The sequence below is a fragment of the Megachile rotundata genome, chromosome 13 (assembly GCF_050947335.1).
Source record: "Megachile rotundata isolate GNS110a chromosome 13, iyMegRotu1, whole genome shotgun sequence".
NCBI lineage: Eukaryota > Metazoa > Arthropoda > Insecta > Hymenoptera > Megachilidae > Megachile > Megachile rotundata.
The window spans coordinates 2,686,688-2,712,521 of record NC_134995.1 but is presented as its reverse complement, the minus strand read 5'-3'; the positions used below and the strand labels follow the sequence as shown (position 1 = coordinate 2,712,521).

The 25,834-nt window shown below is 39.1% G+C and overlaps 1 protein-coding gene, 1 long non-coding RNA gene and 1 other non-coding gene across 6 annotated transcripts; 1 reads left to right on the top strand and 2 right to left on the bottom strand.

The window, feature by feature from the left end:
- Positions 1-337: 337 nt before the first annotated feature.
- Positions 338-25,834, bottom strand: LOC143265588 (uncharacterized). 4 transcript variants are annotated; one of them, XM_076538627.1, is made up of 4 exons: positions 25,132-25,834; positions 1,106-1,323; positions 862-996; positions 338-525 (listed from the first exon to the last, which is right to left on the bottom strand). In XM_076538627.1, exons 2-4 carry the CDS (start codon positions 1,148-1,150, stop codon positions 352-354), a joined length of 354 nt encoding a protein of 117 aa, XP_076394742.1. In that variant the 5' UTR covers positions 1,151-1,323; positions 25,132-25,834; the 3' UTR covers positions 338-351. The 4 variants fall into 4 exon arrangements, with proteins under 4 accessions (XP_076394742.1, XP_076394740.1, XP_076394741.1 ...); XM_076538625.1 differs by lacking the exon at positions 25,132-25,834 and adding an exon at positions 3,005-3,138 and having other exon boundaries at positions 1,106-1,367; XM_076538626.1 differs by lacking the exon at positions 25,132-25,834 and adding an exon at positions 1,435-2,427 and having other exon boundaries at positions 1,106-1,367.
- On the top strand, positions 14,590-15,701 carry LOC143265582 (uncharacterized). The gene is made up of 2 exons (XR_013040196.1): positions 14,590-14,937; positions 15,093-15,701. It is a non-coding gene; the product is annotated as an uncharacterized LOC143265582 (long non-coding RNA).
- On the bottom strand, positions 22,416-22,570 carry LOC143265718 (5.8S ribosomal RNA). Its single transcript, XR_013040400.1, has one exon. It is a non-coding gene; the product is annotated as a 5.8S ribosomal RNA (ribosomal RNA).

Here is a 25,834-nt window from a genome sequence, read left to right as displayed (position 1 = left end):
TATATAATTCAAATGGTTTTCCGATAAAACTATCAAATAATACTTGATGGGATATGTAGAGGTAATAATATTTAAAATGAAACTGAAACACAGTAGTTTTGAAAAGAGTTAAATAAATGTATTATTTGAAACAAACGATTTGGAAGGAATATTTTAATTAAACCTGATTTATGAATATCTTAATAACGCAATATATTTTTGTACGTGTGAAAAATTTTAAACCGGAAAAGCAACGCATTAACATTGTTAACAATTAACCCGAAATGAATATCGCGATCGAAAGGGAATGAGGTCCGCAAAGGAAACAGTACATCATTTATATTTATATAGTATTTATTTCAGTTTTTATTTTCAATTATTTATGCTACCGTATATATTACATCCGGATATTTGAATACCGCTTCCGCGGTAGCCTCCTCTTCCGCGTAATCCTCCTCTTCCGCGGAAGCCTCCTCTTCCGCGGAAGCCTCCTCTGCCTCTTCCCGATGTCCAGTGACGTAGCAACCGCTTAATAATTTTCTGCATCTGAAACAGAAAAATAAAAATGTAAAATACTTTATATATATATATTTTTTTTATAAGAAACGAAGACACCCCTAATAATTAGTAATCGTATGGAGCACCGGGTTTATAGGAGTGTAGTGGGGGACAAGGTTTTGAAGACTGTCGAAGAATTAATTTTATTGATAAAATCCGCGGTTGCTCAAAGCTTTGATGTAAATAATATCCATAATGAATTAAAGCAGTTCGAAACGATTGAGGAGTACGGGTTCCGGGCTAGTTATAATAATTTTTTTGCAAATACATAATTTACCGTAGGGAAATAAATCGGAATAAATAAATGTGAAACACATTACTTACTTTTCTTCCAGACATTACTGGTGTGTTTTGCGGAGGTGGGGATGGCTCTTCTTTTACACTGTCTGTTTTTGGCTCCTCCACTCTTTCCTCCTGTTCTTTATCTTCTTCATTTTCTTGATTTGCAACTATGTCCATCTAGAAATAAAAAATTTACATATTGTAAATTTGTAATTAACACTAACATTTGTAATTAACACTGACGGGCAAGACACCGTACGCGTGACATTATACGCAAACTACTTACTTTTTCAATTCCTGTCTGCACAGTTGTGATATTGTCCATGGTCATTTTTCAATTGCTGGATCGTCGATCGATGCCGGGGTTCGAAGCTATGCACCCCACCACTGTCCCTTACTTCCACCACTGTCCCTTGTTTCACCCACGTCACTCATTTCCACCACTATCCCTCATTTCCACCACCGACTCTCGAAATGGGTACGAATATTACATCACATTACGTTCTGCAACATCCGAATGCAACGTCTCGGAATTTTTTGCATTACGTCTACGCATAAAGTAGTATTTAACATTTTTTTAAGTAGATTTAGTTTTTAAATTATTTAGTTATTTACTTTTTTTTCTAGTATTAATTTTGTTGAGGGAAATCAATGGAACACATTCGCGTTCGCCCAGATCGGTAGTTGCCGGAAGAAGGATTCTACAAAAATAATTTTCAGAAAAAAAATACACCGACTTCGAAATGCACTAAAAAGTATAAAATAATTTCTATTTCCTAATGAAGTAATTTCTATTTCTTTGAATCATACAATTACGTCACAGATATGAATTAAACCTATTTACTCGTTAGGCAGTATATTAAATACATTTCAACCTTTTCGGAGGCGGCGCAAAATTAAAAGATTTTTTTGAGCATGTCAACCTTTGGACAGCCGAACATAGGCAAAGCTTGTATAGCCATTTTTTTTTCTATACATATAACTCGACAGCACGCCGCGAAGTAGGTGTTAATGCGTATAAAATGTAACTATGGTCTATCTAGCCCTTTGCGGACGGGACGGTTCGAAGTGAACCGTGGGGCCGAGCTCCTGCCGCGATAGTCATTAAAAATTGCCGGCGTATATTTCTGCCTAAACGCGGTTTTCGTTCATAGCATTCCAAGTCAAATTCTGGACATATTATATGTACATGCACAGATTTACGTGCATGAACACATGTACGCGTTTCTCGGCTCAATCAACTGTTTTCGCCAAACGCATATATGAGTTCTTCGGCCAATTTGATGATTTACGTAGAACGCATATATGCGGCGGTAGTCCGCAAAGGGCTATATTCATAGAGTATGCGACGGAAAGACTTGATCGCCGCATATACTATAAAGCTAGAGCCCATCTGTCGCAAATTTGGTAATTCCCGCGTCGTGGGCTCCGTTTATAGGTTCTTAGATCCATGGCTTCTACACGCGAACGAAGTCGATTCAATTTCATTTATATCAGAAACGTTGATCAAATGGAGATGCAGTCATTACATTTACGTATATTACCAGATATATCTATAATGGTTCGTATTCTTTCTCGGGATTTATTAATTTCCAATACGCCATACCACAATCAACTGGTTATTGGCAGCAACGTTTACTGAGGTATTTTTAATTTTGCGCCGCCTCCGAAAAAGTTGAAATGTATTTAATATACTGCCTAACGAGTAAATAGGTTTAATTCATATCTGTGACGTAATTGTATGATTCAAAGAAATAGAAATTACTTCATTAGGAAATAGAAATTATTTTATACTTTTTAGTGCATTTCGAAGTCGGTGTATTTTTTTTCTGAAAATTATTTTATTTCACGCTTTTTAGTGGAATGGGAAGAATTGTATAGGATACTGTGAGGCAGTTCTTCCGGGCTTTTTTTTTGTCTGCGTAAATGCCATGAACATAATTAAGTAAAAGACAACATGGATATTCGTTTTTCAACTTTTTTTGCAATAATAATCCTTTGCAACTAAAAAATGAAAAAATTTTTAATAATCGTATCAATGGGGAGTTTGACTCCACAAGATGCGAAAGGCTTTGTTCCGATCGGACCACCCACCTAGGAAAAACCGCCGAACATGCATAGAAAAAATAATCCTTGCAACTAAAAAATAAAAAAAATGTTTGTTAGAACGGTAGGGAGACTGTACCAAGCAATGGGAATAATACACCAACGTCAACGTGAACTCATCTTGCTGCATAAGTTGTGTGTCAAAGCGGCAAAGCTTAGTTAGTGTTTTGGTACAGTGCATTGTAATTGCACTTTCTTGTCTTTCCCGTGCATAGCACGGGGCGTTCCACTAATCATAATAATAATAGTTATTCGCTAATATCACGAAAACTAAAGTTTTCCGTCAATTATGCATAAGGAAAAACTCGTTTAGAATCATGCTACTAATAACGTATTAGAAGGACATAAAAATCGTTCGAAGTTGGCTTCAAAAGTTAACAACAATTTCTGTAATATCTCGAAAACAAAAGCTTTCCGTCAATTTTGCAAGAGGAAAAAGTTGTCCAGAACCACGCCCCTAAAAACATATTCAAAGGACATTAAAATCGTTCGAAGTTGATTTCAAAAGTTAACAACAATTCTTGCTAATATCTCGAAAACTAAACATTTCGGCGAAATTTGTATATGAACAAAATTGTTCAGAACCATGCCCCTGACAACATATTAAAAGGACATTAAAATCGTTCGAAGTTGATTTCAAAAGTTAATAACAATTTTTTTCGCTAATATCTCGAAAACTAAACATTTCCGCGAAATTTGTATATGAACAAAATTGTACAGAATCATGTCCGCGATAAGATATTGAAAGCGCACTAAAATCGAGAAAAGTTTATTTTAAAAGTTGCCGGTTTTTCTGCAATAACAACACTTTGCAATTAAAAAATGAAAAATTTTTTGATTATGGTACCAATGGGGAGTCTGAACCCATCAGATGCTAAAGGCTTCGTTCCGATCGGTCAACCCAGTTAGGCGTAATCGGTGAACATATATAGAAAAAGAAAAAAGTTGCCGGTTGTTTTGCAATAACAACACTTTGCAATTAAAAAATGAAAAATTCTTTGATAATAGTACCAATAGGGAGTCAGCGCCTACCATATGCAAAAGGTTTCATTCCGATCGGTCCATCCAGCTAGGCGCAATGCGCGAACATACATAGAAAAAAGGAAAATGTTGCCGGTTTTTTTGCAATAACAACACTTTGCAATTAAAAAATGAAAAATTTTTTGATAATGGTACCAATGGGGAGTCAGCACCTTCCATATGCAAAAGGTTTCATTCCGATCGGTCCACCCAGTTAGGCGTAATCGGCGAACATACATAGAAAAAAAAAAAAAAAAAAAAAAAAAAAAATATACTGGTCGAATTGAGTAACCTCCTCCTTTTTCGAAGTCGGTTAAAAAACGCCTGATCGCATGTTCCAAAGCGCGAACTTCGAAACACCAATCCAACACTCCCCCTTTCGAAGTACGCTTTTAATTTCGCTCGCGCTTATATTTCATTTATATATATACACGTATGTTCGCTTATATTTAGTAAACCTACGCATCTGACAAGTTTTTTCTTTGGCAAAGATTTAGTTAACACGTCCGCTATCATATTATCTGTGCTTATATATTGTACATTTATGTTTCCATTTTCTTGCATCTCTCTAGAGTAATGATAACGTATATCTATATGTTTACTTCTGTGATGATACGTACTATTTTTACTTAACTCTATCGCGCTTTGGTTATCGCAGTAAATACTAATAGTCTTTGGCGCTAAGTTGAACAAATTTAACTGTGTTAATAACCCTTTTAAATACATTGTTTCCTTCGTAGCTTCTGATAAGGCCATGTATTCTGCCTCCATTGTTGATAAGGCGACTGATTTTTGTTTTTTCGACTCCCAACTCACAGGTCCTCCCGCCAGTATGCTTACGTATCCTGTACGGGATTTTCTGTCATTTTCATCACCTGCCCAGTCGGAATCGACGTATACCTCAATTGGTTTACCTGTAGCTACATAATTTATTTCATAATTCATAGTACCCTTTAAGTAACGTAAGACATGTTTTGCTGCTCTCCAATGATATTTTGTAGGATTGTTATTGAATTGACTGAGTACATTAGCAGCATAAGCTATATCCGGACGTGTTGCATTTGAAATATATATTAGAGCACCTATCAGTTCTCTGTATGGAACTTTTGTCATATCTTCCTCCTCCGTATTAGATAGATGATTGAATTTTTCGTTCGGCACCAATGGTGTGCTCGTTGGTTTACAATCTGCTACTCCAAATCTGTCTAATGTTTCCTGTATATACTTGCGTTGATTTATTTTAATCGGTCCCGTGTCCGTTTTTCTTTCGACAGACATTCCTAATATATCTGTAACCCTACCTAAATCTTTTATTAAAAACTTCTCTTTCAATTTCCGCTTCAATTCCGTTAATTCCTGCAAACTTTGACATGCTATTAATATATCATCTACATATATAATTAAAATAATACTTACATTGTTTATACTTCTAACATATACGCATGGGTTAACTTGAGAATTTTTCATCCCTATACTATTTAAGTAATTATTTAAAGTTCGGTACCACTCCCTACCTGCCTGTCGTAACCCGTACAATGGTTTCTTTAATTTACATACTTTATTCTCCTTACCGGGTTCGATAAACATTTCGGGTTGTCGCATATACACAGTATCCGTCAATTTACCTTGTACGTATGCGGTGATCACATCCATGTGATGTACATGCATTTTATTTTCCACGGCGCTTGCTAGGAGTGTGCGGATTATGTCGTATCGAGCAACGGGTGCAAATACCTCGTTGAAGTCAATACCTTTCCTCTGTTCGTTTCCCCGTGCTACTAGTCTTGCTTTGAATTTATTTACTGTGCCATCTTGATTATTCTTTATTTTGAAAACCCATCTATTTGTAAGTATCTTTGCGTCTTTTGGCTTGTCTACCAATTTCCAGGTTTTGTTCTGCATTAACGACTGATATTCCTTTTTCATGGCTTCCAGTCATAACGTTTTTTCGGTGCTTTTCATCGCTTCTGCAACTGTTCTTGGTTCCGTATACTGGGCTACATTTGCTGTGTGTTGGTATATCTTCTTCGGTCGGCCGGGTTTTCCTGTTCGTAATAATTTTGGCCTTCCTCTTGATATCTTTATGTTAGATTTCTCATTCATATCATCACTTTCTGTATCAGAATTACTGTTGCTTTCTATTATTTCAGCTTCATCAGCTTCTTCTTCCTCTACTTCTCGTTCCTCTTCTTCTTCCACTTCTTCTCTTACTTCTTGCAATCTTACATTTGTTTCTCTTCTGCAGGAAAGAGGTAGATTAATTGTATTATCTTCATCATTTATGATTTTTAATGAAGCTGCTTCATCATTATTTATGTATTCGTGGAATCTTACATCCCTTCTTTTGATTATTGTCCTTGATCCACGCTCCCATAATCTATATGCCTTTGATTCTTCCGAATAACCGACTAGAATATACTCTTTTCCTCTTGACATAAATTTACCTCTGTTTCTTCCCTTTTCTAGTGCTATTGCCTTACTACCAAAGATTCTTAAAAATCCAATGTACGGTTTTTCGCCCATCCAAGCCTCATATGGTGTCATTCCTGTTAATTTCTTTGTGAGGCATCTGTTTCTTATGTATGCGGCCGTATTTATTGCTTCTGCCCACAACCCTTTAGGTAATTTTGAATCGATCAACATCGTGCGTGCCATTTCTACTAATGTTCTATTCGCTCTTTCTGCAATTCCGTTTTGTTGCGGAGTATATGGCGTCGACAACTGCCTTGTTATCCCTTCCGCTTTAAGATACTCAGTAAACTGTTTAGATAGATATTCTTTGGCATTGTCGCTTCGTAATTTCTTTATTTGTTTTCCAGTTTTCTTTTCAACGCGAGCTTTGTATTCCTTAAATGCTGAAAATATCTCAGATTTTTCTTTCAAAATAGCAATTTCAATATACCTTGTTTTATCATCTATGAAGGTTGCAAAGTATTTTGCTCCCCCCAAAGATTGCACATCTATTGGACCGCAAATGTCAGTGTGTACCAATCCCAGTACCTCTTCTTCCATTTTATTTGACTCCTTGTATGGTAGCTGGTGTATCTTGCTTAAATCGCACGTTCGGCATTTTGGTATACTAATTGTGTCTTGATTTGACAATTTCATTCCTTTAGCCATGTCTCCATTCTGTAACTTTTTAATATCATTGAAATTTAAATGACCCAATCTTTCATGCCATCTAACAAATCTATCACTAGCAGTCTCTGCTATCAGGGCTTGGTCTCTCTCTGGTATAACTGCATATAGTCCATTTTTCTTTTCTGCTGTTAATCTGATTTTGCCTTGTCTGTCCTTTACAACTGCATGCTTGTTATCAAATGTTACAGTAAAACCGTTTTCTGTTATGTTTGATACTGATAATAAGTTATTCCTAAAATCTGGTAGCCACATTACTTCCTTGAGTTTTATATTACTTTTTGAATATTTGTTATTAAATAAATTTATACTCATCTTAATTTCTCCTTTTCCTTGTGACTTCGTACTGTTGTCAGTTGCTGTGTAGATTTCTTCTCCTTGTGTCTTCTTGAGGTTTTGAAATTTCCCTTCATCGTTGCACATGTGCATGGTTGCTCCACTGTCTAAATACCATATATCTGATCTCAAACGATTAGTGTTTAATGCATAGGCTATCATTGTGGTCTCTGAACCTCCTCTTTGATGTGATGGTCTTTGCTTATTTCTACAATACTTGGCTACGTGACCGACTTTCCCACACTCAAAACATTTTACATGCTGTTTTGTATTTGGACTTTTTTCAAATTTCTTGTGATCATACCTGCCACTTGACCTTTTATGCCACTGATTTCTCTTGGATGACAGTAGTGCCTCTTCGTCATGGGTAGACTGCTCTGTGTCATGGTTTATTCTTCGCTGGTGACCTTTCTTCCTTATGTCTTCTTCTAACAGTTTCGCTTTTAATTCATCCAAAGTTGGTAACTTATCTCTAGACTGTATAGCTATGCAAAAAGATTCGTATTCATCTGGCATGGATAAAAGTAGCATCATCGTATATACTTCTGGGGGTAGTTTTACTCCAGCTTCTTCCAATTGCTGTACACTTGTGTCAAACTCATCTATGTATTGAGGCATGCTCTGATTTGCTTCTTTTCTTAATCTGTACAATCGAGTAAATAATGTACATTGCCTCATTGGAGCTTGTGATTCATAAATTCTTCTAAGTGAATCCCATGCCTGCTTTGACGTCTCTGCTTGTTTGATGTGATTATACTGATTTTTATTTAAACTTAATATTATTAAATCAAGGGCCTTACTATCTTTGGCTTTCCATTGGGCTTCATTTTCAGGTTGCTTCTCCAGTGTTTCTTCTACGAATTCCCATAGATCATTAAAGCGCAATACACTCTTCATCTGCACTTTCCACGATTCATAATTCGTATTATTCAATTTTTCAATTGCCTGCAGACTCGGGCCGTTCATTTTAGAAATGTATTTGCGTTTTATACTTTGTTTTACTTTATATATAAAAAAACACGTGGTCGCAAAGCGTACCTAACCTTACTTTTTTTCTGCGTCTATATCTGGGCCCATAACCTGTTGAGGGAAATCAATGGAACACACTCGCGTTCGCCCAGATCGGTAGTTGCCGGAAGAAGGATTCTACAAAAACGCCTGATCGCATGTTCCAAAGCGCGAACTTCGAAACACCAATCCAACAAATTTTATTTAGTTTATTAGTATTTTTTTTAGAACTTTTATTATTTTTTTTTTTTCGAAAGTGAAACGAGTGAAATGAAAGTGAGTGCATCGAAAATGAGTGCATCGAAAGTGAGTGCACCGAAAGTGAGTGCAACGGAAGTGAGTGCACCGAAAGTGAGTGCACAGAAAGTGAGTGCAACGGAAGTGAGTGCATCGAAAGTGAGTGCACGGAATATAAGAAGAAAATTATACGCCTCAACGAAGAGGTATTCCAAGAAAAGAAGGATTCATAAAGGGCGATGTGGTTTAGATGCTCCGACAAGAAATACAGGACTTGCTGAGGAGTACGGAAATCAGCCGTCAACATCCGACGGAAGGACCTCCATGTTTTCGACATGCAAGGCAATACGAATAGCACAAAATGAAGAAACTTCAGAAGATACGATATCAGCACACACCTCAGATGGCGAAAACGGTACCTGGACCGTAGAAGAAGTCTCTTCAACCCGGCCAGAAGAAACGCCGTCTTTTTCAAAGGGATTAAACATCGTAAACATGCAGCACATGTTTGAAGAGATGAAGAAAATGAGCCATCATGCCGACAATAGAGAAGACTGCGGGATAAAATACTTACAGATAACTGGCATGCAACAGTCGGGCTTGAAGACTACCCTCAAGGTAGTGTGCACTATGTGCCACTATGAAGGGGAAATTCACAGTCAACCCGACGAAATTGAAGAAATGGACGTAAACCGTAGTGCCGTGGCTGGAACAATGCTTACTGGAGGCAGCTATATGCAGATGGAACAATTTTTGACAGCAATGAACATAAAATGTATGCCGAAAACCCAATTTATAAAATACCACGATGAAATAGCAAATTCGTTGATTGTCGCTGCGGAAGAAGAAATGATAGCAGCGGCTGCAGAAGAAAAACGATTAGCTATGGAAAGAGGCGATGTTGTTCCAGAATCTGGAATCCCGCACATTCCCGTCATTGCCGATGGGAGTTGGATGAAGAGATCTTATCGCACCGGTGCATATAACTCTGCGTCGGGCGTTGGTGTAATAGTTGGATATCACACCCGAAAAGTTTTATTCATTGGAGTACGCAATAAGAGATGCAAAATTTGCGAATGTGCTGCAAGAGAGCAGAAAGAACCACGAAGACACGTATGTTTTAAAAATTGGAGCAAGAGCCGAGCATCCACCGCTATGGAAAGCGATGCCATTGTAGAAGGATTTCAAACCAGCGTCGAAAAACGTGGATTAATTTATTCCACGCTAACCGCTGACGGAGATAGCAGCGTATACAAAAAGATTATACATAGATGCAGATCCGTATAACACAGAGATTCGTGTAAAGAAAATTGAATGCACAAATCACTTATTACGGAATTTCTGCAGAAAAATGAAGGAAATCGTTAAAAAAACAACAGCAGGTACATTGAGGAAAGCTGTGGAAAACAGCATTCGGCGAATGCGAACGGCAATTGTAAAAGCCGCACAATATAGAAGCAACGAAAGTGTATCGACCTCTACAAAAATTAGAAATTTGTACTGTGACATTTATAATGTGCCAAGCCACGTGTTTGGCGAACATGCAGAATGTAATAAAATAAATTACTTCTGCGATGGAAAAAGCAAAGAGAATGAAACAAACATCGTTCCACAGTTTAAGAGTATGGGAGTATATCAGCTGATAAAGGAAATACTTCAGCCACTAACATCTCATGCGGAAAGTTTATTATACAATTGTAACAACAATCCCGTAGAGAGTTTCAACAACGTCCTTGCCAAATACATTGGTGGAAAAAGATTAAATTTCGACCAAAGAGGATCGTACACGGCAAGATGTGCTGCTGCCGTGTTACAGTACAACACCAAGGAAGTATTGTCGCAATTGAATAGAGCGATGAAGAAGAAACCGCCCCCAATTTTATCAGACATAGAAATAAGAAGAAAGAAGAAAAATGAAAAAAATATTGAGAAAAGGAAGGAAACAGAAATCGCGACACGCGTACGGAAACAATTCCACTCTAAAAAAGATGCTGATTATGGAGAAAACGCTGCAAAACCCGATATGGATATAAATATTTATAAGTTGCAGCAAGAAAAACATATGGAGATGCTCCGTAATTGGCAACAAAAGAAGGATGCCATTCAAATAGAAACAATCGGACAATCAAAAAATCCGCGATGGTACACGTACAAATCGAAACTTCTAACGGCATCGAATTTCGCAAGTGTGTGCCGCCGAAGAAGTGGAACATTGTGTGGTAACTTGGTGAAAAGATTGATATATCCGAAAATCATTAATGTACCTGCAATTAAATACGGGCAAGAGTGCGAAGAAATTGCCCGTGAAGAATTGAAGAAATATACAGGGAGAGATATTAAAGAATGCGGGATCTTCATCGATAGTTCTCATCCGTTTATAGGAGCATCGCCGGATCGTGTCATCGATGAAGAGGGCATCGTAGAAATAAAATGCCCCAAAACAGCTGAAAAGGGTATAGCCGGATAAGGTGGTCAAATGTGCCCTTGAGTCGAATTTGAGACCCAACTCGTCAGTCGGTAGCATATCCCAAAAAAACATCTCACACCAAGTTTCAACCCCCTATCTCATCCGTGGGGGTAGTAAAAGGGATAAAACGAAATTCCGGTTTTTGGCCCTTTTTGCCTATTTAATTTCGTACAAAAATTCTGAAAAAATTCTGAAACATTGAGGTCTAGATAGCGCATCTTACAGAATTTTTTCAGATTTTTTGATCGCAAACTGTAGTCGTGAAAAATCAAAAACCGAAAAAAAATCCGAAAAAATGCAATTTTTTAGTGAAGATGTCGAAGCACTACTTTTATATTAATGTGGTAGTTAGATATTAGTACAACTATTATTCTCTAATTTTTTCAGATTTTTCAGTGAGGTGCGCCGTAGTTAAAAAAATCAAAAACCGATTTTTTCGCGCGAAAAACTAACTTCTGCTTTGAATTTTTATGCCATTTTCCCATAAAAGATGCATTAAGTAATTTTAAGAGGATTCACGTTCACACAATTGATCTATGGATTCCAACAATGCAATTAACTTAATTAATTAGTTTTATGGTACGCTCGATATATACCTAAATGTTTGAAGGTTTTTCAACGGTGTCGGTGGCGCAGCGGTTAAGGCGTCTGATTCGTAAACTGCTGCATACTCTTTTTGGCGCGAGTTCGATCCCACCTGAACTTATATTTTTTTTTTTCTTTAAATTGTTAATTTTTTTAATTCTAATTATAGAACAATGGATATTACTTATTTAAAAACATTTCTAACGCACTTTAGAAATATTTCAAGGTTTGTTTTTTTTTTCATTGGGGAAAGGGATTTATTTACGCAGTCTATACGTTCTTAGACTAGTGTGGGACTCCTACGTTAATCGCAGACTACCCAGTAAAGCCCCAACTACCTGTTGAAATAAAAATAATTTTAAGTATTTTGATTACATGTCTTAATTGTGCTACGATTTTATATATTTTTATTTTTAAACATTTTATTTCTCGTAACTTATCGCTTTCCATTGTTGAAGAAATACTATGTCAAATGTATTCGTCGTCATTGCTGTCTTCATTTGTAACAGGTATCACTTGCTCTGTTTGACATATTTTGCTTAATATTGTACATCGTGATTATTTCAAGGATGAATTGAATTAACCATTTTTCAAACATCAAGTTTACAACATCCCGACGTACAACGGTCGGATACCTGAGTAGGAAAAAACCTAATCTTCAACTATTCAAGATTAACAAAATGCTTATAACAACAAGTAATAGACATAATTCTATTACTTAGTTACCAGAAATGCAGTATATAAAAATTGCACTGATATATGCACTCAACTGAAAATTTATAAACTTGTAGCACAATTAAGATATATAGTCAAAATGTTCCATAATTATTTTTATACGAATTTAAAGTTGTCAAAGTTTTTCAAGTTAAAAAAAAACAAACCTTGAAATATTTCTGAAGTGCGTTAGAAATGTTTTTAAATAAGTAATATCCATTGTTCTATAATTAGAATTAAAAAAATTAACAATTTAAAGAAAAAAAAAATATAAGTTCAGGTGGGATCGAACTCGCGCCAAAAAGAGTATGCAGCAGTTTACGAATCAGACGCCTTAACCGCTGCGCCACCGACACCGTTGAATAACCTTCAAACATTTAGGTATATACCGAGCGTACCATAAAACTAATTAATTAAGTTAATTGCATTGTTGGAATCCATAGATCAATTGTGTGAACGTGAATCCTCTTAAAATTACTTAATGCATCTTTTATGGGAAAATGGCATAAAAATTCAAAGCAGAAGTTAGTTTTTCGCGCGAAAAAATCGGTTTTTGATTTTTTTAACTACGGCGCACCTCACTGAAAAATCTGAAAAAATTAGAGAATAATAGTTGTACTAATATCTAACTACCACATTAATATAAAAGTAGTGCTCCGACATCTTCACTAAAAAATTGCATTTTTTCGGATTTTTTTTCGGTTTTTGATTTTTCACGACTACAGTTTGCGATCAAAAAATCTGAAAAAATTCTGTAAGATGCGCTATCTGGACCTCAATGTTTTAGAATTTTTTCAGAATTTTTGTACGAAATTAAATAGGCAAAAAGGGCCAAAAACCGGAATTTCGTTTTTTCCCTTTTACTACCCCCACGGATGAGATAGGGGGTTGAAACTTGGTGTGAGGTGTTTTTTTGGGATATGCTACCGACTGACGAGTTGGGTCTCAAATTCGACTCAAGGGCACATTTGACCATCTTATCCGGCTATACCCTTTGTTTCCGGATGAAGCTATTAAAACGATTCCGTCTATCCGACGCATTTATGAAGATGAAGAAGGTACTACGCTAAGCAGAACCCACCAGTACTTTTACCAAGTGCAAGGACAATTGCACGTAACGGGTAGATCGTACTGCATATTTTGCATTTGGACGCGGAAAGGGATAAAATGCACAACCGTTGAAAAAGAGGACAGGTTTTGGCAAACTGAAATGGAACCAAAATTGATTAAATTTTATATGGAGTGCATGCTACCGGAATACATAGATAGCCGGTACAACAGGGGTATGCCTATTAGGGAACCCGAATATATTACAGAAGAAAGGAAGCGCTTGGAAAAACGGAAAAGATCGGTGACCGAAGGCCAGGCAAACGTTCGAAAAACCCGGCGTCGGACTGCGCTGTGAAGCAGTTGCGGACGGCGATCCGCATGCCCTTGCTTGGCGTGTGCCTACTGACTTGTTGGTGAGTAGAAATTATAAAAATAAAAAATGTTGCAACCAACCGGCGTCGGACTGCGCTGTGAAGTGCAGTTGCGGACGCCGTTACACATGCCCTTGCTTGGCATGTGCCTACTGACTTGTTGGTGAGTAGAAATTATAAAAATAAAAAATGTTGCAACCAACCGGCGTCGGACTGCGCTGTGAAGTGCAGTTGCGGACGCCGTTACACATGCCGTTGCTTGGCGTGTGCCTACTGACTTGTTGGTGAATAGAAATTATAAAAATAAAAAATGTTGCAACCAACCGGCGTCGGACTGCGCTGTGAAGTGCAGTTGCGGACGCCGTTACACATGCCGTTGCTTGGCGTGTGCCTACTGACTTGTTGGTGAATAGAAATTATAAAAATAAAAAATGTTGCAACCAACCGGCGTCGGACTGCGCTGTGAAGTGCAGTTGCGGACGCCGTTACACATGCCGTTGCTTGGCGTGTGCCTACTAACTTGTTGGTGAATAGAAATTATAAAAATAAAAAATGTTGCAACCAACCGGCGTCGGACTGCGCTGTGAAGTGCAGTTGCGGACGCCGTTACACATGCCCTTGCTTGGCGTGTTGCTACTTACTTGTTGTGGGTTGAAATTATAATTATCTTGTCCAAATTATCTTATCCAATATCATCCATCCTGTCCCAGTTTATCCCATCCTGATGGAAGAAGCCCACCACCTTCTCGTGGTTTCCATCGTGCGATAATACTTCTTTTCAAACAATATTAAATATAAACATTAACAAATATTTTTTTTTAAGTAATAATAAAGTGAAAAAAAGTTGTTGAAATTTAAATATCATAAAAGAAGTATTATTGGCTAAGAGTGGGTTCCTATCATAATTTCTTTGCGTACTAATAATTTGTTACAGATTTTAGAAGGAAAAATTAGAGAGGAAATGAATTTTCGTGAGTATGGCGGCACACTACATCGGGCGAATCTCGCGCAATGCACCGTATAATTCCTCATTACGAAAGAGAAGAAAAAGATCACTTTGTGCATTGACAGGGTATTGCGTTGCAGGTAATGTATGCTTTTCAAACAAAATGTAGTATTTAATTTGAATTATTACAGTTATTTGGTGAAAAATAAGCTGGAGATTCCAGAAAATTTTGCACAATAGTCGATATAATACGAGCAATAATAATCATGTATTTATATCATTTCATCTGTTGCAGATACTTCGTAAATAAAGAATGCCAAGCAGCGACGTCTAACAGCTGATTCATCTTCTGCGGTCAACGCCCTGAGATCGGAGATTTTGTTTACTTTGAAAGGACTACCTGTTACCCGTGCGGCGCAAACACCAAAGGACATCAGTGACACGGAAAGAGGCAGGTTCTCCCACCACCTGCTTGGGCACGCGACGCTGAAAGAGGTCAGTGCGGTAAGGCAGGTATAACAGCGAAGAGAAATGAAGAAAAACGCGAAAGAAGAGATATTATTTTAAAACGTGTAATTGATTTCTACGTGCGTATCAATGAACAGTAAATAAATGTAATTTGTTATCAATTTCATTGTACTGCATTGTATTCTGTAATGAGAGAACAAGTATTGTAAAAAATATTGTATGATGTTTTGAGTGTAATGAAATAGAACGCACGTCCGGTTTGAATTAGGTAAATTACTGGTGACGCTATCACCAAATGCCGAACGCTATTACTGTGTTTACTATCCTACAATATGATTAATTTGTACGTACATATAAATGAACAATAACTGAATGTAATTTCTAATAAGCTTTATTGCATCGTCAGAATAAATCTAACCTAAAGAATTTTTAATAATTTATAATTTCAATTTATTTACAAACTTTATTTTAACAAATTCCACATTCCAATACTTCCCTATTATTCATTCTAATCCATTCACGTTACTATCCCTCTCTGCTCGAGCCCTTAGTCCTACAAGTTTCTTGATGTGTAAAAATACATTGATAAATATAGTAATAACGTGTTTTAAATAATTATCAATAATTATCGTTACGCACGAAATCACTCAGTTTGGGTTTTAAAAAAAAACTTTATTTCTTAACCCGTACTACGTTACAATGTTATTGATTATTGTTACAAAAGTGTTAATCGAACAATCTCGAATGACTGAACCACGATATCCGACTCCGCGGTATAATCGATGATCCGTCCGGCTCGCAATACGATCTGACTCTAATGTCTTATTATATCTGTCTCGCACGCGCCTACCAGCTTCTGTTTTTATACTCTTTCTTATCTCCAAGCTGCTAATAATTTTGTTGCAGTATCACTTTACGTTTCTGAATATAACCAGATAGGACATAAAATTATTAAATGCGGTTTTTCATTTCTTACAACTACACTTTGCAATATAAAAATCTGAAAAATAGGCAAAACAGGCCAAAAACCGAAATTTTGTTTTTCCCTTTTTACTACCCCCGTGGTCGAGATAGGGGGGTTTAAACTTGGTGTAAGATGTCTTTTTTTGATATGCTATCGACTGACGTATTGGATATTTCATTTGGCTCAAGTGCATTTTTGATTATCCCCTCTCTCTTTCCTCGAGTTGCACTCGCTAGGATTAGGAAACTTGGCTCGAGCCCGTATCCCTACAAGTCGCTTGACGTCTAAAAATAGATTGATAGATATGGCAACAGCGTTACAATCCGGCAACGATGCCTTCGCGTCGTTCCTTCACCAAAAAATTGGTCGGTAATAGGAATAGAAATAGGTGGGTAATAGGAGTAGGAATGGGTGGGTAATAGAGTTTAGGTATATTTCTAGATCTAGTCGATAGAGGACGCAACGTGAGTTGTCTACATTATTTCCAGTTTTCTCCGCTCATAGACATTGTCTCTTCGATCGATTCGGAGGTAAACAAAATCGAGGCCCTGCCCTTAGCTCTGCGTTTGGTTCATCCCACAGCGCCAGTTCTGCTTACTAAAATTGGCCCACTTGGCACTCTGATCCAAGAAAAATTTTATCAATTTATATCTCGTGGCTTCATGAAAATTCAAGCAAGCCAGAGATCTCACCCATTTAAAGTTTGAGAATAGGTTGAGGTCGTTTCGGCTCCAAGGCCTCTAATCTTTCGCTTTACCAGATGAGACTCGTTATGCGTTCGAGTCGAGTGCCAGCTATCCTGAGGGAAACTTCGGAGGGAACCAGCTACTAGATGGTTCGATTAGTCTTTCACCCCTATACCCAGTTCCGACGATCGATTTGCACGTCAGAATCGCTACGGACCTCCATCAGGGTTTCCCCTGACTTCGTCCTGACCAGGCATAGTTCACCATCTTTCGGGTCCCAACGTGTACGCTCTAGGTGCGCCTCTTCTCGCAATGAGAACGAGACGCCCCGGGAGTGCGAGGCCTAATCGTAACGAGGCCCATCCTCCCTTAGTCGACTTCACGGACGACTTTCACTTTCATTTCGCCTTTAGGTTTATCAAATCCCAATGACTCGCGTACATGTTAGACTCCTTGGTCCGTGTTTCAAGACGGGTCCCGAGAGTACCCAAAGCAATAGCGTCGCCGACCGGTAATTCAAAGTTTGGCCAGTCCAAGGACTCCGCCTGCCAACAGCCCGCCAGGCCCGGTTACGGCGCTAAGTCCGTACATCCGGTATCTAGACTGGAACGAGCTTGCGGCGGTCCTGGACGCAGTGCGTTCGAGAATTTTGCGGCCCGATACCGTCTGAGTACCGTCGCGCAGTCGGCCGGGCATCCAAGGGGCTGTCATCGTACGCTAAAAGCGACGGACAGTCTTCGCCTCGGGCCTTAGACCGACACGCAACGGGTCGCGACGTTCTACTAGGGGAGAAGTGCACGACTACATAGCCGGAACATTCGCCGCGGGTGGTGTGCCCACGCCGATGGGAAACCCGCCGTAACGGGACCATCCGGGGCACTATCGCACCAACACGGGAGCCAGCTTCGTTGACGATGAATCTCCCCATTCGATCTTTTGGGTTTCTCGGGTTTACCCCTGAACGGTTTCACGTACTCTTGAACTCTCTCTTCAAAGTTCTTTTCAACTTTCCCTCACGGTACTTGTTCGCTATCGGTCTCGTGGTCATATTTAGCCTTAGATGGAGTTTACTACCCACTTAGGGCTGCACTCTCAAGCAACCCGACTCTAAGGAGAGATCCACCCGAGACGCGTACCGGTCGCTACGGGCCTGGCACCCTCTACGGGTAAGTGGCCCCATTCAAGATGGACTTGGACGCGATTCGATGTCTCGGGATAAACGGATCCTCCTGAACACTACATTTCCCAGCGGCGTTAACCGCGGGATTCAGTGCTGGGCTCATTCCTGTTCGCTCGCCGCTACTAAGGAAATCCTTGTTAGTTTCTTTTCCTCCGCTTATTAATATGCTTAAATTCAGCGGGTAATCTCGCCTGCTCTGAGGTCGTCGAAATTTTATTATTTCTTTTCAAAGTTATACCATAAACTGTACGCTCTTTTCGGGGTTTCGACACGTAATACGAAAGGTATATTAATACCAACGACGCACAGGGATTATGTCGTTCGATTTTTTCCTTGTATCGTTCGATAACCAACTATTTTTCTCTTTTCGGATCAACACGATCGTCAACTACTCGAAGGTACGTACGAGCCAAAATGAAAGCTCGGTGTCTCCTCTCTCTCTTTTGTTCGACAAAAGAAAAAAGGCATTTAAAACGCCGCATATTCGGGCAGGCGGGACAACGACAAAAAAAAAACGACGACGACGACGTCCGGTTGTTCTCGACTCGCGTCGGAGTATATATGTATATATACAGGGTGTCCCGTAACTAGTGTTACTCCCTGAAAGGGGTGGTAGAGGACGTCATTCTGAACAAGATTTTCCTTTGCGAAAATGGGGTTTGAAGCTTCGTTTTTGAATTATTAAGGAAAAACACGGACCAATCAGAGCGCGAGGATTTCGCGCGTCGAGAAGCGGGAGCGACAGCTTGAAGTCCAGCGGCTAAACGCGAACGCGATCAAGAGTCTTTGCCTCGGAACAGTCTAAACATCCAACGCGAAGTCTTTACATCGAAACTCAGTTAAATAACGAACAGAATAATTAAAAGTATTGTTTATTTATTCATTCATCATGAGGGAGGAACGAAATTAATTATGCGTAATTAATGCAAGTTATGCAAATGAAATTTATTGAATATTGCCATTCGTTATCGATGAAGAATGTGAAATTAAATATTGAAAATTTTTTATTTTACTTCTAACAATAATATTAGTCAATGAATTTACTCATTTTAATGAAAAATAATTATTCAGTTCGCAAAAAAAGAGTTTCAATTTAATATCTAATAAATGTATTAACCGGTCTACCTTACATTCACAGGAAATTTATTAAAATAGCACTCACCCATTGTTTGAAAATAATCCTGTTTGAAAATAATCCTTCAATGAAAGCGTTGGGGGTCCTGAGTCGTCCCGCTGATCATGACCTGCCGTAACATCGGCACCGTATACCACAGCTGACAGCACTCAGAGGTCACTGCACTGACTTCAGTTCACAATACGATCATTTTCACTGTCATTTTTCAGCAAATCTTTTCAGCTACTTTCTTCACGCCGCGGTTCGCGTTTGTAAAGCGAAAATTCACTCACGGTTCCCGAGTCAGTCTATCGAAACAACCCATTTTTTAATAAACGAGAAACATTATCCGCGTTATATCGCGTTTGGTCTCATTTTAATCGGGAAAACGTCACCAATATGTTTAAAAGATTTTAACACGCTTCTGCCCAAACGGTAAAGCGGCACTACTTTTCGCGACCATTCTCGTGCGGAACGCGAAACACAACTGCCGAACAGAATATGCAGGCGTTTTTCTAAAACAGTTGAACGTTCTTGACGCGGCGATGAGCCGTGCTATTGCGATCGTTTCGGGAAAAATACTACACCCATAACAATACATCGGTAATATCGTGTCGTAGATATTCAGTTGTGTAGTATTTTTCCAGAAACGTTCGCAATAGCACGGCTCGTCGCCGCGTCAAGAACGTTCAACTGTTTTAGAAAAACGCCTGCATATTCTGTTCGGCAGTTGTGTTTCGCGTTCCGCACGAGAATGGTCGCGAAAAGTAGTGCCGCTTTACCGTTTGGGCAGAAGCGTGTTAAAATCTTTTAAACATATTGGTGACGTTTTCCCGATTAAAATGAGACCAAACGCGATATAACGCGGATAATGTTTCTCGTTTATTAAAAAATGGGTTGTTTCGATAGACTGACTCGGGAACCGTGAGTGAATTTTCGCTTTACAAACGCGAACCGCGGCGTGAAGAAAGTAGCTGAAAAGATTTGCTGAAAAATGACAGTGAAAATGATCGTATTGTGAACTGAAGTCAGTGCAGTGACCTCTGAGTGCTGTCAGCTGTGGTATACGGTGCCGATGTTACGGCAGGTCATGATCAGCGGGACGACTCAGGACCCCCAACGCTTTCATTGAAGGATTATTTTCAAACAGGATTATTTTCAAACAATGGGTGAGTGCTATTTTAATAAATTTCCTGTGAATGTAAGGTAGACCGGTTAATACATTTATTAGATATTAAATTGAAACTCTTTTTTTGCGAACTGAATAATTATTTTTCATTAAAATGAGTAAATTCATTGACTAATATTATTGTTAGAAGTAAAATAAAAAATTTTCAATATTTAATTTCACATTCTTCATCGATAACGAATGGCAATATTCAATAAATTTCATTTGCATAACTTGCATTAATTACGCATAATTAATTTCGTTCCTCCCTCATGATGAATGAATAAATAAACAATACTTTTAATTATTCTGTTCGTTATTTAACTGAGTTTCGATGTAAAGACTTCGCGTTGGATGTTTAGACTGTTCCGAGGCAAAGACTCTTGATCGCGTTCGCGTTTAGCCGCTGGACTTCAAGCTGTCGCTCCCGCTTCTCGACGCGCGAAATCCTCGCGCTCTGATTGGTCCGTGTTTTTCCTTAATAATTCAAAAACGAAGCTTCAAACCCCATTTTCGCAAAGGAAAATCTTGTTCAGAATGACGTCCTCTACCACCCCTTTCAGGGAGTAACACTAGTTACGGGACACCCTGTATAATCGGATATATCTTTTTATCTATCCAGAGCGCGTTAAAACAAACGACGAGGAGAGACTACGACAACGAGGAGATAAAGGTCGGACCTTTTCTTCTTACCCTCGGCGCGCTCTCGCACACGATCGTTTCATGTTTCTTTTGTCCCCTAAAGGATACATATACCGTTACATATTTACGTTCGAATATACACTCGACGGTCGATAAACCGTAAAGACGCATCGTCCGATACGTTTTTTCTTTTGCTGTCGCGTTCCGACGCAAAATCCCAAAGAAAAGGTGCGAGAATGCCAGAGACAGCCATGTAAACCATCGGTGACTTATCATGGTCCAGAGAATAAAGGGTTAAAGGAAAAAAAAAATCCCATTTTTAACGTGCGTGGTACACCTTCGTCGTGTATATATCGTTCGATGAAACCACGAGCGCACAAAAGGAGGAACAAAAGCGTTTCGAGATCGATCTTCGGTGTAAATGTTATTGTTCATTTGCGTTCGACCGTTGTTCGATAAAAGAAATTTAACACACGAACAACAATGAAGGGAGACTCTCGCAAGACGATCACCAAATAAGCGTTTATCGTTCGATCGGTCCGGGTTTTTCAACGTCCGTCCGGCACAATTATGCACTTCGAGGACTGGACGACCGGAACCCGTATTGGGATCGCGCGGTCTTCCGCTTCTAATCAACGACAACGAAGCGATCTGCGCTTGTAAATGTTAAAAAAACGTGGCGAAGCTACGATCTCGTAATAATTTAACCGTGAAAGAGCTTCCGTCGCACGTTTATTTTTAACTTTTTTCCTCGTTGTATAAACTTTCGCACCGTCGAAAAAAAAATTCGACAATCATTTCAAACAACGTCGGGAGCGCGGAGAAACGCCGTAAACACGCTCTACTCTCGGCTTGCTTCCTTCAATTGGTGTCTAACAATTCTCTCGCAGGGCGAAGAATCATTTTCTCTCTCGTCTAAATATCCTTCTGTAGTTAGGTGTTTTCGACTCGGGAGCGCTCTTTCACGGGCGGTCGTATATGGTCTCTTTTAGGGGTTTAACTAGAAACCACGACTCACGCAAGCCGAGATAAGCGCATTCCGCCGAGAAGATCCTAAAACTAGGAATTGCGAGATATACGAAAATGTTCTTCTGTCGCCTGTGAAAAAAATGAACACTAGCAAAGAGAGGGCGAGACACGAACGTTCCATTTAACATTCTCCGCGTCAAACGCCGACGAAATGTCCAACCATCGCTCGTACGTTTTCGCCAATTTCGCAAGTTGTTCTCTCTCTCGCGTTCGACCATCGGATCCCGCTCCGAAACGTTCGACTTTTCGGCGTTTAACAGTTTCGTTTTATCTAGTCGAACGACGAGCGGGACCGAAAAAAATTTAACAATGAAGAGAAAACCTTTTGCTGCTAAAGGCAAACGCAAGCAGTCTTTAGTTATATAAACGACCCTCAGCCAGGCGTGGTCCAGGAATTGTATCCGTGGACCGCAATGTGCGTTCGAAATGTCAATGTTCATGTGTCCTGCAGTTCACACGTTGACGCGCAATTAGCTGCGTTCTTCATCGACCCACGAGCCAAGTGATCCACCGTTCAGGGTAATCGTATAAAAATTTTTGTTCATATTTAACAACTCAGCGTCTGAAAACCAGTATTATGTACGTGATTTAACCTGGTTTATAAATTCGTTCGATTGTCCATAGAATACTAACTCCAATCCAAGCGCAAGATCGAGTATCGGTATTCGGACGTCGTCCCGTCATAGCTCTGTTCACAGATTTACCCGAGCTGATTGATGATTAAGACAACACGATAATGTCCATGGACGGGTAAAGGACCGTATAAAACTACAGAACCGCCGATGAAACAACGCTCTGTGGCGCATTTCTCTTCGTGCGGCGAGTTTTCAGTCCGTTCCGGGTGGTAAAGTCATTCAAAAACCGTGGAAAATACGAAACGCGCTGTCGCGCGTAACACAGAGTCTCCTGTTCGCTGCTTACATATATTGGACGTCTTGGCGGTATCGCGAGATTCGATACGGACTCCATGGCCGGCGTCAGATCGGTCTACCAACGAAGGAGACTACGCTATCGTTTTCGCTTCTCAGCCGGTCCGTAAAGCGATACGTTACCATATCGTCCGTCGTAAGCAGGCGGACTCTCGTGAAGTTGCGACTTCGTTCGTCGAAGCGGTTTCGTGGTTCGATTTCCATCGGTTACCCGGACACCCCCCGCGTGAAAGCCTCCGTGTCACACTCTAAATTTCGTTTCTCGTTTAACACGAAATAGAGAGAGGCTAAAAGGGGGTGTTCCCTTTGTCCAAAGACAAAATTTATAGAGAGAAAGAAAATAAAATGAGAGTCTCTCACGAAGCGGGCGAAAAAAAAAAAAACAAGAAATTTAACAATTTTTTTTCGCAAACCCATGCATTTCGTTACCAAACGTCCCAAAATATTTCTTTATATTCTCTCTCGTGTTTTCACACGGGGTCGAGAGAGTACGCAACACGAATCAAGAATAAAAATTATAGAAAGGAAAGTCCGATAAGAATATTTCGAGATTCTTATAACCTTCACCTCTTCTTACTTCTCCGAAATCTCTCGCTTTCCTGGCGCGTATCTATTTAACAATTTCGATTCTCTCCTCCTTTTAACTCAGACGTCGCAACGAACGGGTACACCATGCATACGATCCATTTTTACATAACGAACCTTCTGCCGGTAAAATTCGCGACAGATTCATTTATGTATAGATATATTTTTATATGACAATGTTCGGATTTTCCTTCGTGTTCAAGTTGAACATTCTTGTTACGACGACTTTTTGTATTTATCGAAGGATCGTGCGGTACCCGTTAATAAGATGTAAACGACGTCCCGGGAGAGTCGAAAACCTTTCTTATACGCTACGGAAAGAAGAGCCGAGAAGATAGAGAGGAAACTCTCGATTTTCTTTCGTCGGTAAACTTTCGTTCTTTCTATTTACAGCGTTCGACATGAAACGGCGTTGCTCTCTCATTTTTTAAACTTTATTTAACGTTAGCGCTTGTTCGTACGAAACGCGTCGGCGGATACGAAATACGGACGGGAGTATCGACGATGAGAACCAAAGCGACCTCCTACACGTAACCGTAATATCTCTCCGCATCACGACTGCCGTAACGACGAATTGTCATTTAACATTTTTGGTATCTGTTTTTTCTTTCGTTTGTTTGCTACTACCTCCAAATATTTCTCTCCCTTTCTCTCTCAATCATCTATCGTGGCTCGTTTATACGCATTTTTGTTGTGTACGGCCAATATATTTATTATTTGTTTATTATACGCGAGGCGCTGCACTTTTCATCCTCATTTTTGCGTATCATGTGTTATAGTCATATACTTTTGGCTGCTTTTCACAGTTTTTGCGTGTATTCATATTGAGAGTCATAGATTTTGTTAAGTTTTTCTTTGGCACGTACTGTATACAGGGTGTTCGGCTACTGGTGGGCATAATTTTAGGGGGTGGTAGCTGGGGTGATTCTGAACAACTTTTTCCTTTACCAAAATGTTGGTTAAAGCTTAGTTTTTGAATTATTAATGAAAAACATTGACCAATCAGAGCGCGAGAATAGCGCGCGCTCAGATGCGAGAGCGACGGGTGCAAGCGTGACGATTGACCCTGGTCGTGAACAAACAAGGCGCGCGATATCGGTAACATAGTTACCATCATCGGTAATACGTCAGCCAGTAAGTAGTTATAAAATTCACAACTATTAATAAGTATAAATTTATTAACGAAACTAATTGTACGGATTAAGCGAAAATAAAGGTAAAGATCAAGCGCAGTTTCTTTAGGTAATTCAAAAAAATGATTATTTGTTTAACGACATAAAATGAAAGAATACTCGGACGCTTACCTCATGAGTGAATTTACGATGCGAGAATTCCTCATTAATTTTGAAGTACATCGTCGTATGACAAGAAACCTATTTACTCGCTAAAATCCACAAGAGCATATCGATACCCGCTCTATGGGATTGTCAAGTAAAAAGGGTGACTGTCATATTTGATGTTTTCCGTATAATAATAGTTCAATTTTCGGAACCCACACTAAACAAACACACAATCACACAAGCACCACGATTGTCCAGTCCTTAGTATCGAAACGTTAAAAATATCTACCTTTTTTCCACATCAATTCGTTTACGAAAGTTCCTCACCATGTACACATGACACATTATGCGCGATGAGTAATTCAAAGAAAAGAATCAGTTATTGCAAGATGTATTATTGCGATCGCACAACACGTATCGATAATATTAAATTTACTATAATGTTTGAAATGTGCACCATTCTCTTCTAAGCGCACCCGTTCGATTATCGACAACCAACTGACGTTTTGTGCAGAATTTTAGAAACAAAGAACTTGCATTGGTATTGTCTTCCCACTATACCCCGCACCCCCCTCAGGCTGATCATGTTACATTTCTCGACGAGCGAGCTTCTTAGGTTATTGTGGAATCTTTTTCCCGTTGAGAGGGGGTCACTGTTTCGCTTTTCTTTTGTTGATGTTTGTTCGTTCTGAGACTATTGTAAAACGTTCGGTCAAAATACGCATCTGTGCATATTCGTTAAAAGTAATTCGTGTCGTAAAGATAAATTTTGCGACGCATAAAAATAAATAAAGTAAATTTAATATTGTCGGTAATACGTGTTGTGCGATCGCAATAATACATCTTGCAATAACTGATTCTTTTCTTTGAATTACTCATCGCGCATAATGTGTCATGTGTACATGGTGAGGAACTTTCGTAAACGAATTGATGTGGAAAAAAGGTGGATATTTTTAACGTTTCGATACTAAGGACTGGACAATCGTGGTGCT

Bases quoted from the DNA above. Each gene is read 5' to 3' on its own strand.
- LOC143265588 (XM_076538627.1), bottom strand. From the start codon at position 1,150: ATGACCATGGACAATATCACAACTGTGCAGACAGGAATTGAAAAA. The intron at 997-1,105 runs GTAAGTAGTTTG...TTTTATTTCTAG, and splicing joins TGCAGACAGGAATTGAAAAA to ATGGACATAGTTGCAAATCA. The intron at 526-861 runs GTAAGTAATGTG...TTTCTGTTTCAG, and splicing joins CAGTAATGTCTGGAAGAAAA to ATGCAGAAAATTATTAAGCG.